The 12,352-nt window shown below is 40.6% G+C and overlaps 1 protein-coding gene across 1 annotated transcript; it reads left to right on the top strand.

Moving 5' to 3' along the window:
* The first annotated feature begins 8,077 nt into the window (after nt 1-8,077).
* On the top strand, nt 8,078-10,642 carry cxcr4b (C-X-C motif chemokine receptor 4b). Its single transcript, XM_021579192.3, has 2 exons — nt 8,078-8,755; nt 9,069-10,642. Exons 1-2 carry the CDS (start codon nt 8,738-8,740, stop codon nt 10,122-10,124), a joined length of 1,074 nt encoding a protein of 357 aa, XP_021434867.2. The 5' UTR covers nt 8,078-8,737; the 3' UTR covers nt 10,125-10,642.
* The last annotated feature ends 1,710 nt before the right edge of the window (nt 10,643-12,352 follow it).

Below are 12,352 nucleotides of genomic sequence, written 5' to 3'. Positions count from 1 at the left end.
ACAAGTGTATTCATTTTATGATGTGATTTATTGTATTCATTTTACTCTCAGTTACAAAGGGAATATGCCATCACAATCCCTTTGGAGAGAATGCCCTGAAGTGGCCTGAGATAAATTATGATTTACTAAACAACTTTTCTTTTGCCTATTATGAAAACCTGCCCGTGGGCACGAAAAGTACTTCATTCAATGAATCATGACTAAGAGAATAGCTTGGAAATGGGAGACTGTTGTCTTGAGGGAGAGGCACAGGTGGTGAGTCTGTGGTTGAGTAACTCTTTTTGGACATTGTTAGGCGAGTAAGACTGATGTACTGACTGACACACTGGGGTGTAGGAGGTCACAGGAGAGGACAAAAGCAAGTTATTTGAAATACATAAAAAATCTCCTTTGGATCATAATCACAATAATTGAATAACGTCTAACGACTACCTGATATGCACTGAGAATCTCCACCAAGACACAGAAGACAGTTCTGATATATACAATTAAATAACACAAAAATATTATTTCTCCTTTAATTAAATAGGCAAGTCAGTTAAGAACCTTAAGAACCAATTCTTATTTACGATGACAGCCTAGTGGGGAATAGTGGGTTAACTGCCTTGTTCAGGGGTAGAAGGACAGAGTTTTACCATGTCAGCTCAGGGAGACGATCCAGCAACCTTTCGGTTACTGGCCCAACGCTCTAACCACTAGGGTACCTGTCACCCCATATATCTTTAAGTCACCTAATACTGTCAGATATGAAACCATATGGAAATATCCCAAGGGAGCGTACTACCCCTGATAATTCAATTAGTCTATAGACACACGTGCCTCAGTACCAGATATAAACAGCTAGCTAGTGAACAGACATCATCCTGCAAGACAATACCCTGCAGATTGATCCTAACTAGCCCCTGAAGCAATGGGGCGCCATGATGGAACAGACATTGATTTGATTTGAAGGAAGAATGAAAGCCGACGTCTGTGCCCTCTGTTGGAGAGGTGAACGATGATTGAATGATGAGTGTCCAGAGGTTTCACTGCAACGCTGTAAGTTGGCAGGCAGCCTGTTCTGAACAGTCACCTTTGCTACAAATACGTGTGAAATATAAAGGAATCTCTGCTTCATGAACATGGCTATAACTACATATGTACAATTTCTCTGCGATTACTGTCCAAACAGGACCCATTTGGATCATCGTGCTTAAAACAGGCACACAAATGTTTTTACCTTATGTTATGATACAAGATATTCCCACTATGGGAATGACACAGGTGTATAGCGTATGTGGTAGCTGCAGTATATTAATGTATTATAAAACAACCAAATATACCAGGCTTATCTTGATACAGGACCGGAGTAAACACATGACCACTGTAGACAAAGATAACTGAAGGACCCAACTCTTACAGCATTGTAGATGCAGCTGATAACCCAGAGTGTCTGCTGCTGACACTTGATAAGCCTGTGGTCTGCCTTAGATGCCAGTAGCCCAAAACAAATATCAAAGTGTCCGGGTCCTTGGCAGATGACAATCAGTCAATACAGTATCAGTTTATACATGGCTGCTAACAAGCTCTGTAAAATCCTTGATTATCTCAAGGTTGGAAGATAGATAAAAGATCATTTAATTCTTGCCGTAAGCTCCGGAGTCTTGTGAGAGAGTTCAACCAACATCTCTACAGAGACATATGGGCCATTTCCAGACAGTCCTATTTTCTTTCTCAAAATACCTGCGCGTCACATCTAATGAGTAAAAACAGATTTACTTCAGAAATACATTTCACACAGATATTGCCAATATAACTGAGCTGAATTTTCCACAAATTGCACCTCATGAAACATTTAACCAACCAAAGAAGAAGCTCTGACACATTAAAGGGTTATGTTTGTGTTCCATAAAAAGACATGTTGATGTTCAATGAGCAGTAAACCATAATTTACCTCCTGTTTTAAATGGCCTAACTTACCCCTATTAAATCACCAACAAGGTAGACAGGACACTGGTCAATGAGCAGTGAACCCAAATGTATTATTTACACCAGATCTATATTTAGTCAAAAACAATCCTCGAAGGATTCAGGGGAGCAAGCAAGGAAAATAAACCCTCCATATCAGCAAAGGGATCTTAAGTATTTAGCAAGAAAATATTTCTATTGTGCCTCAAACTCTGGGAAAATAAACCAAAAGCCAGCAGATTACAAAGCCCTCGGGCCCAGAGTGAGATCCTTTAGGATCTGTCCACAGAGACTACAGAAGGAGGAAACTATACCACTGGGGGAGGGAGGGTTGTTTACTTTGCTTAAAAACCCACCAATTGTATTATTCCCATGGGAAACTACCTTAATCTTCAAAAAAAGTGTTGTATCATCCCACTGTGCATTTCTGCTAGTTTGAGATCTAAAGAGGACGCCTAAAATCAACTGTCGCATTCACATCGAAAATGTTTTTGTGAAATAATGAACATTATCAATAATCAGTCTGAGGAACTGCTTTTGTTCCTACTCAAACACAAACCCCAGCTGGCAACCGATTCCTACTGGCTCCTTGGGAGCACCAGACGACTGAACGCACTATAATTAGGAGTACAGTTTCACTTGGGGGCTCATAATTATTGCTCACTTCCTGTGAAAGAGAGCAGAAACAAATCAGGTGCCTGTTTTACTTTCTATTACCCTTTCCTAGAGACAACAGGAAAATAAAAATAAAACAACTATTTGTTTTGTTCTCGCTTCAGGCAAGAAGGACCCTCTGTGTCGTCTTTCAGACTTTCAAGGCACCAGAGCAGAAGTAAAAAGTGTCTCTCTAGCTGGGCTGATATCCATCCTTTGGTTCTTTGTTTTCTAGTATTTGGGACAGATCCATGCCATAACATAGTATTTTCCAACTATCTACTCATTGAAAGGGTCATGCCTTGACAGGAATTATCATACTGTATATGTTGCATTTCCATCCGAGTTAAATAGTTAATGGGCTCAGTCCAACCGTGATGAGTGGAGCTATAAATCAGGCCTAAAAGCAAATGCCAGAGGTGACAGATCTGATGTAACGTTGTGTCTTTGCAGAGAGGATGTTAAAAATGCTCCATCTACGTAACATTTATAAAGCTAATGAAGATCCCATCTTCATGTGAAACAACTTGCTAATAGTCAGATGTATCCATGCTCACCACATGATTCCCATGTTTTAAAGCTCATTTTTGTTCTCATCCGAGAGAAAGGAAAGCGACAAGCAATCTTAAATCGAAACACTTTTTTTTTAAATAAAAAATGTTCACTCTGCTATACTGAAATACATCTATTCCCTTTTCAATGAATAAAGCATCATTTGATGTATTGTGTAACAATACACCAATTAATAATGAAGATATGAATGTGCTCAATAATGAGCCTTATCCGCATGTTGATGTCTCACTGAGTGCTAATGCAGGGGATTTGAATTAAGTCTGGATTAACAGCACGTTTATGACTTGATCTCCTCAGACTGTCTATAAACCTTATCTACTGTCATCTGGACTATTGTTCCTCTTATCTAAGTAGATCAGGGCAGTGCTGACTTGCCTATACATTGGGGCCTTCCCTCTCTTCTAAAAGCTACCCGGGCCATATGGATATCTCAGACCAGTGAAAGCTTGAAGGGCAGCCTGTGGTGATCCCTTTCATTGCCTTCTGTCACAAATAGGTGCTGCAAAGAGCTCTCCTGCTGCCCATGGAAAGAAGAGCACTGAAGGAGAATCACTCAGACTGATGGGGAGCTATTGAATTATATGCTAAATCACCTGTCCTTCATTGAACATTGATGCAGAAAACAGTTATCTTCTAGTGCAGTGGTTCTCAATCCTGGTCCTGGGGACCCAGAGGGGTGCACATTTTTGTTTTTGCTCTAGCACCACAAACCTGATTCAAATCATCCGTTATTAATTTGAATCAGCTGTGTAGGGCTAGGGCAAAAACAAAAATGTGCAGCCCCAGGACCAGGTTTGAGAACCAGTGTTCTAGACAAAAATAACTCAATTATAATTATTTTATAAACCACTGAAATTAATATTTACATAGAGAGGGGTAGGCCTAAATGCAGAATTATTTGAGCTGCATGGTCTATGTTTGTAATATCAACTGTAGTATTTGAGATCTCACAAAAGAAGACTGGGTGTTTGTTAAGGCTATTGCACACCGCAAACCACAGTTTAGCCGTTAGGAACAAAGGAAAGGGAACCCGTGTTGCATTTATCATGGACAAACATAAAAAACACCCTTCCCTTATAAAACATAACACTATGTTTCTCAACCACTGCTGTGGCTTATACTTGGGCTCCAAGCCAATTGGATATACACTTCCCCAACAGCCTCACGGGAAGTGCCACCTATTTCAATTTTATTGGCTCATGCCTTTTTTCAAGCTTCTACTACTCAGTGAACCCATGTCAGGTCACACAGTGGCAGGATTTGTGTCATCAGGGTTTAGTTAATTAGAATCCATTAGCTACAACACATGCAGCAGCTACTCTTACTAGGGTCCACACAAAACGTACAAATACATGACAAAGTACAGAACAGTAATAGACAAGAACAACATACAATATGACACAAAATTCAATAAAATAAAAAAAAGACTTAGATATACAAAAGACAGCAAGAAACAAGAAAAATACTATTTACACAGTATTCATATACACATATTCGTATTCTTGTATACAGTACAGTTAAATTAGATATTTAGAAAGAGGAGTGGCACTGTGATACAATATATTTTTTATTTGTTTTTTTAAACTAAACTTTTTGCCTGAGTAACCTCTGGTGGCAGAGCATTCCACAAGGGCTTGGCTCTATACAGAACTGATAGATGTAGAGGTAGGTAGAGGAAGAGATGTTCTGAAAACCTCCCACTTCCTGTTTGACCCCACCTTTACAGAGGAAGTTGTGTTTGCTGACTTTATACAAGCCTCTTTATATTTCTGTATGAGAAGCGCTAAATGACCGCGCATAAGCATGAAGTGAAGGATGGACACAGTCATCACTTGAACTTTCACTGCCAGTTCTGATGTAGACACCTGCTATCACAGCAAAATGCAATAATGCAGTACTTTTCAACAATGAGTTACGCTGACTGCGTTAGTTTATTTCCAGTGAGCTCTTTCACCAATATCTTGCATATTACTGATTTGTAGATTTAAACAATGAATCAGAGGCCGTCTTTGATTTGAAGTAGACTGTCAACTCTGTGACAGGAACCATGCTAAACATCAGCTAAGAGCCTGTCTGGCTGTTCCTTGGCCAGCAGCAACAACGAGCTGGCTTGTAAGAATTATATACTGTTAGACAGGTCTCACCCTAAACAGGTGGTGAAACCAAAACCTCTTTTTGTTCAGACAAGTTTGGGTGCGTTCCTCCTGTCACAAATAGGCTGTTGTTCATAAAACAGCAGAATACGGCAGAAGACATGTTTTTTTTTCGAAAGAGAATCTGTTCTATTGATAAAACAGAACTTCACATGCAGAGTCTGTGATGTAGCTGTAAACAACTCCCCAGCTCTAACCACACATATGCATCTCCCCACCGGAGACCGGGATTCTTCTATCCTCATCCTCCCACTATTTCTCCCACCTGCCCGTGTCTCGCCCTCTTGTTTCACAACTGTCTGAAACATTCCAATTCATACCTAAGGTTTAAGTTGTGGTTTTTCTTCAACAGAACTTCAGAAATAAGTGATGTTTCTGACAGACAGGTGGTTCATATACTGCAAAGGTCCTGCTGACCAGCATATTGGGACCAATGATGTCAGTGGAGGAGTTTTCCTAAAGTCAATACAGTCACCCCACACCCAAGTAGGACGTTTCTGAAGGTGCCTTCCTCAGATAAGGACAACCTTTGTCCTTAAAGCGGGTCTATTGTTTACATTTTTAGGGCTTTCTATAAACACAAGCATTCAAACATGCATTCCGGAAGCTTTCTGAACAAAAAAAATTCTACACAAGAAGAATGTTATCTTTAAGATGTTTCAAAGTGCCAATTTAATGAGGAATTACATTTTTTTGCTGGCACCCTCCTACATGAATTCCGATTAACTTCAGCTACTTGGAGCTATGTAAAGCCAAACATGTTTGTTTTTATGACTAATTGTCTACATCACCACTGTTCATGGGTGAGGTGTCACCTACTCAGGTGTCATGTTCTATTCACCCCATCTCTCTTTACAGGAGACAAACTTTTGCACAAAAGCACAGGGAGCAGGCCAAAACAAGCATGAGGGATCTCTCATCCCTACTACCTCCTACTAGATGGCAAACAGCTTCCCCCTCCCCCAAGACTCCACAGACCATGAAGAACAGTAGTACCCCGATAAAATCATTTTAGATACTGGAGTTGTACATTCCAATATGAATACTGAGAATACCTTAATGTTCAGACATGTTGAAACGAACAACAAAATAAACCAGAGTCTTTAACGGATGTTCTACGTCGGTAAATCAACCTATCGGCAAAGAGAACACGAATAAACAGAGAGAGAAAAGCTCTGTAAGCTCTGTATTCCTAATGTTTCAGTATAGGAATCGAATGGGTATGTACTTGCATTCAAGACAAATATCCATAGAAGTACCATATTGCGTAATTAATCAAAACACTTTTATTGAAGACCCACCCATTTAAATATGCTGCAACCAGTTGGCATTCCTTACAGACAGATGAAAAGCATATTTCAAAAACACCTTATTTTTGGGGGAAACCCAAAAGTCAACAACAAAAGGGTGTACCTCCTTTTCTATGTGGTAACAAAAATGGTGAAGGTGATATTTTGGAGTGCTTCAATCATGATGAAAATGTTCTCTGCTAACTTGCTGTGGGCCATGGATGAGTTGTGACTGGAAAACAACCATTGTTGACTCAACCTCTACAAGACTCTGCTTATTCTTCTCTTTATCTCCCCTGCATTCTTACTTCATTTTAATACCCATTCTTGACTGAAGAGCCCTCTTACGGCTGTTCACACTTCTGATTTGTATTGTAAGTAGCTCATAGTTATGTTGTATTCTGATTGCCGAATGCTATCTACAAGCTCCTGCAGCTTACATTGGGGTTTGCAGACCTGCAGACTTTTTCTGCAGTCTTTTGGAAGAGAAAAACATTAGAGATTGTGCAAAAAAGAAAAGTGCATGCCAATAGAAAACAACAAAGAGAGTGAAAAGATTTTTAAATGATCTAAACAAACATTATATCTCTCAATCTAGCATTAGGGTCTCTAAAACCAATGTGGGTTGATTTTCATCCAAGGGTCACTAGAAACAATGTGGGCAAGACTAATGTATTTCACAGTCATTTCTGTGTTGTTCCATGCATGGTGGAGTATATACTAAAACACGAGTGCACATAAAATGCAATGAATAGTTGGGTAAACATTTGTACTGAAGGTAATGGTCTTCTTTACCTTCTATGAGCCCTAGAACAAGGTTTTCATGTCTGCATTCACTTCCCCCCCAAAGGAGGACTCTGACAAACTGTCAAATTCACTATTTCTTTTCTGACGGTATGCTTTCGCAATAAAAAATCTCTGCAATCTCTATTCATCATTGCGTGTGGCGTGAAGTGGTTTTAGAGTGTGGGGTTTTATGTAGGAAGACACCACTTCTACATTTAATCCATCAGCACTTCTTCAACCACAGCTTTTGATTTAAAAGGGACAGAAAACAACTGTTTGCCAGTGGCTAGCTTTGATAAGAGCAGGGCATCCATTCCCATACATTGGGCATTCTCCCTCTCTCTCCGGCCCCTCTCCTCAGGAGTCCGGGACCTGCAGAAAACAGAGTTGAACCAAAGTGCAAAAAAAAATATTAAAAGGGTTCCTAATAAAACGGCTTCCTCTTCTCCTCCTATCCACATCAACTGGTGGTCTCCACTATGCACTATGTATAGTATCTGATGTGATTAGTGTGGTGCATAAAAACACTTGCTTTTACAACCCACATACATTGAACTGGTGAAGTGGATGGAGTCATTCAATCAATCAGTCATATCAGATTTCAAAGAGGATAACTTTGCATGCTATACTCAGCTATTTGGTTACAGAGTGACCATTTTCTTCACTAAAGATCATAGTGACCTGCCCCCTTGTCATCACCCAACCCTTGCTGGGGATTACTTCAACTGAAATAAGAGATGGTGAGAGTACTTTGGTTGAAAAAGGGCGAGAAGAACGGAGTTCAGGGTTATGATCTGTCTTGGGAATGAGTACATAAGGGAGAGAGGGATATTTCAAACCTGTTGGGTCAATCAGCACCTGAAAAGTGTAGACACAACAGTAGCCTACTTAGAAAGTGACAACCTGTGGAAAGAGTCGCGGCTGGGTTTGGAGAAAACTGTTATCAGACAAATCACATCACAGCAAATGCCTGACAGCACTCCAAATCAATGTTGAGAGGATCATCGTTGATTTATTGTGAGAAAAATACATAGCTGCACCGTGCACGGAGATTCCAAACCCAATTTACGCGTCATTCAAAATCATGCGTAGAATCGGTCCAATGTAAAATGCGGGCTACTTAGTTTTCTCATAGTCTATGCATTTAGGGGGCGTCGGCCAGTTCTATGGTAACCCTAAAAACGACATGGCGTCACACGCCACCAAGGGCTCCGCCTTTGGGAGGAGCGCAAGGGGCTATTGCAAGTGGAGTAGGCTATTTAGGCGCATTCAAATCTTCACCAAAGTTGCTCATACACTGCACCCGCAGAGAAACAGTGCTCTCTTTCAGTCACGATGTCTTCTTATTACGAGGTGAGTTTACCATTTCAGTCATTCAAAAACGTAGCTAATACTCTCTATAGATGTACTATAGGGATAGGGCTATAGATCGTTTTCCTGTAGAATCAATTAGACAATGTTTCTCAGATTATATCATCAATAATTGACCGCTATTTTTGTGTGTATTTAATTTTCTCCAAGTGAATAATGGAAGTTTCTCAAATATAGCAGATGTAGCCCTATAATAGGCATACATTATATTTTCACAAACAGCAAATTATTCGATTTAATAGACTTATTATAAACTATTATACATTCACACTTTCTCCCCCCTTTTTTTTTGCAGACCATCATTTTTTACAACGACAACAGCTCGGAAGAATCAGGGGATTATGACTTGGGCTATGAGGAGCCGTGCAACAGAGTCAGTGGTGATGATTTTCAAAGGATCTTCTTACCGACAGTTTACGGAATAATATTCCTGTTAGGTATCGTCGGGAATGGACTGGTATTGATAGTGATGGGCTACCAGAAAAAGGTCCAAACGAAGACTGATAAATACAGGCTGCATCTCTCGGTGGCCGACCTCCTATTCGTCCTCACGCTACCTTTCTGGGCGGTGGATGCGGCCAGCAGTTGGTACTTTGGCGGTATCCTCTGTACCGCTGTGCATGTGATCTACACCATCAACCTGTATAGCAGCGTCCTCATTCTGGCCTTTATCAGTATGGACAGGTACCTGGCAGTGGTGCATGCCACCAAGAGTCAAAGCACCAGGACGTTTCTTGCAGACAGAGTGATCTATGTAGCTGTATGGCTACCTGCTGTGATTCTCACCGTGCCTGACATGGTGTTTGCCACAGCTCAGAATAGAGTCTCCAGAACCATCTGTCAACGCATCTACCCCCAGGAAACTAGCTTCTACTGGGTGGCGGGGTTCCGTTTCCAGCACATTCTGGTAGGCTTTGTCCTTCCCGGGTTGGTCATCCTCACCTGCTACTGCATCATCATCGCCAAGCTGTCCCAGGGGTCCAAGGGTCAGGTGTTGAAGAGAAAGGCTCTCAAGACCACTGTCATCCTTGTCCTGTGCTTCTTCAGCTGCTGGCTGCCATACTGTGTGGGGATCTTCGTGGACACCCTGATGTTGCTCAATGTGATCTCCCATAGCTGTGCCCTGGAGCAGAGTCTGCAGACTTGGATCTCAATCACAGAGGCTCTGGCATACTTTCACTGTTGTCTCAACCCTATCCTTTATGCTTTCCTGGGTGTTAAATTTAAGAAATCTGCCCGGAATGCACTGACTGTCAGCAGTAGATCAAGTCATAAGATACTGACAAAAAAGAGAGGACCCATTTCATCTGTGTCTACTGAATCTGAGTCTTCAGGTGCCCTGTCCAGTTAACAGTCACCAACCAATGACTTTTAACCTTCAGGTTAAAACTAAGCTATATTTTCAGGGACAAACTACATTTTGTACAGTTTTTAAAGATTTGTCTATTTGTAGTTGCCACTTGAGTTTTCGTTCTCCCTAAATCAAATTGTTGTATGTAAATAGACAATTTAAATCTACAGGCAGAGCCTGGTGGCCATTGACTTGTCAAATGTATATATTACTCCTGCTACATTTCTTTGCAGATCATTATAAAGGATGCATTGTTCTAGCAATATGATGGGACATGCAATTCTTCTTCATACCTGCTATGGGTACTATCTGTTTTCTTCTAAAGATTTGTACATAGTTGTTTGCCTTTGTGTTCGCACTTAAGTTGTGCGATAAGAAGTTACTATTTATTGCTGTCGCTCATGCTGAACGGATTTTATTATTTTTTCGTATTTTGTTATTAAGTGCTTGTATCATTTCAAAGTCATTGCATTTTTGTGTGTTCTCAAATGTTCTAAAATAAAAAATGTGAGAAAGGACATGTGATGGCTGTGTGGTGTTGATTTCTTCCCCAAAATGTTTTCTTCCAAGTGGGTGACTGATGTCCCCTGGGGGGCAAAGGAGAGGTCTGAGTAGAGGGGGGAGGTGTGTCAGGTCTCCAACACAAATGCCTCCACCTTCTCTGACTGAGGACTGACCAGAGAGCCTTGTAATTGCAAGGGCATCTGTGCACTTTAACATCTTTATCAGCCGCGGCAGTACAAAAGCTCTGTGGTTGAGTCAAAATGAGCACCCATATGGCTTCCGCTGAAGTAAGAGAATAATGGGTGTTTAGTTTAGTTTGCCTACAATGTTTTTATAAGACCGACTGCACCCCTCCCCCAATAATGTACCGAGCGCGTAATGGCCCAGTGTGTTTCAACTCAATGATGTCATTTTTAAACTATCTGAGTTTATGATTAGAGATGCTGAACGACGTCCACCAACCAATCCCAGATTGGTGCTTTGTTGATGTTGACAAACAAAGATTGAGATTAATAATTGATTTCTTGAAATCTAAAGGCTAAAGTAAAATTGGGATAATAATACAATAAGGGAACACACTGATTATGTAGACCCATAGAATTTGAAACGAATAAGCAGACAGACATGTTAATCGTTCCTAAGCCATTGGTGAATGGTGAATGTATTCATTTGAAATGATGAAAGGCTGATGATCAAGTTGGAGACTGGAGGCAGCCACAACAAAGGATGCCATGGCGAATGAAGTAGCTGTATGGCTTCACTGCATCATGGTGTTCACAGTCATTTCACCAGAGTCCAACTAGGAGGCATTACCATATCTTTACATTAAAAAGGTATCAAGTACCCCATCAGTCCCAGAAGCTTATTTTTTTGTCTAGGTTTTTATAGTCTGCTCACAACAAAACAGGATGAAATAAGAAGTAGTTTTTCATTTGTTAATGTGTTGGAATGGTCCACCTATTAGCTTAAGAGCTCAGCTGCCTGAATGAGCTGAATGGAGAATTGTGCCATTCACACTCCATTGAGTTCAGATGTGCTCACCACTTCTGCTTCTTAACCTTCACCTGGAAACCTCTATATCAGTGGTTCCCAAACTGTGGGGCGAGGGGTGGACAGGGAGGGCCCCCCCCCAACAAAAAAAGATACATATTTTTTAAAGGAACTCAGTCTGGCTTTAAACTTACTCTTGAAAATTGTAATAGTGGAATGCTCAAAGTGCAATTTCGAAATTGGGTAGTTCACCTTGTCATGTTAGCCATTGCATACCTTAGAGAGATATTTATAACTTGTCAGAAATGTCCAGATCAACTAGCGCATGTCAGCTAATGTTTTTATATTTAGGATTTTTAGCCCATATCGCTGTCATTTTTTTGCCACTTAAATAACACATCAATTCACATTAGACATGGCAAAATGTAGAGAATTGCAGGAAATAAGCTTTAAACCTGCAAAATTCTCTCCACCAACAAAAGGGATGTGAACAGTTTGTGTCATGAACAGTGTTTCCCAATGCTGGAAGGGGGCCCCGAGTTAAAAAGTTTAGGAACCCCTGCTCTATATGACAGATGGGAGGCTTCCAGACTACTTTAGAGGATACCCCAACGTCATGCCATCATACAAAGATTGTCACTGATCAAGCACTTCTGTTCATACACCATCTAAACATTTTGGTGGTGGAATATCAATTCCTTTGATATGTGATCGGAAATTTATTGTATTGAAAT

This window comes from Oncorhynchus mykiss, chromosome 22 (assembly GCF_057628025.1).
Source record: "Oncorhynchus mykiss isolate SJ-2025 chromosome 22, ASM5762802v1, whole genome shotgun sequence".
Lineage (NCBI taxonomy): Eukaryota > Metazoa > Chordata > Actinopteri > Salmoniformes > Salmonidae > Oncorhynchus > Oncorhynchus mykiss.
Note: the sequence above shows the minus strand (reverse complement) of the source record. Positions and strands in the feature narration are given on the sequence as shown.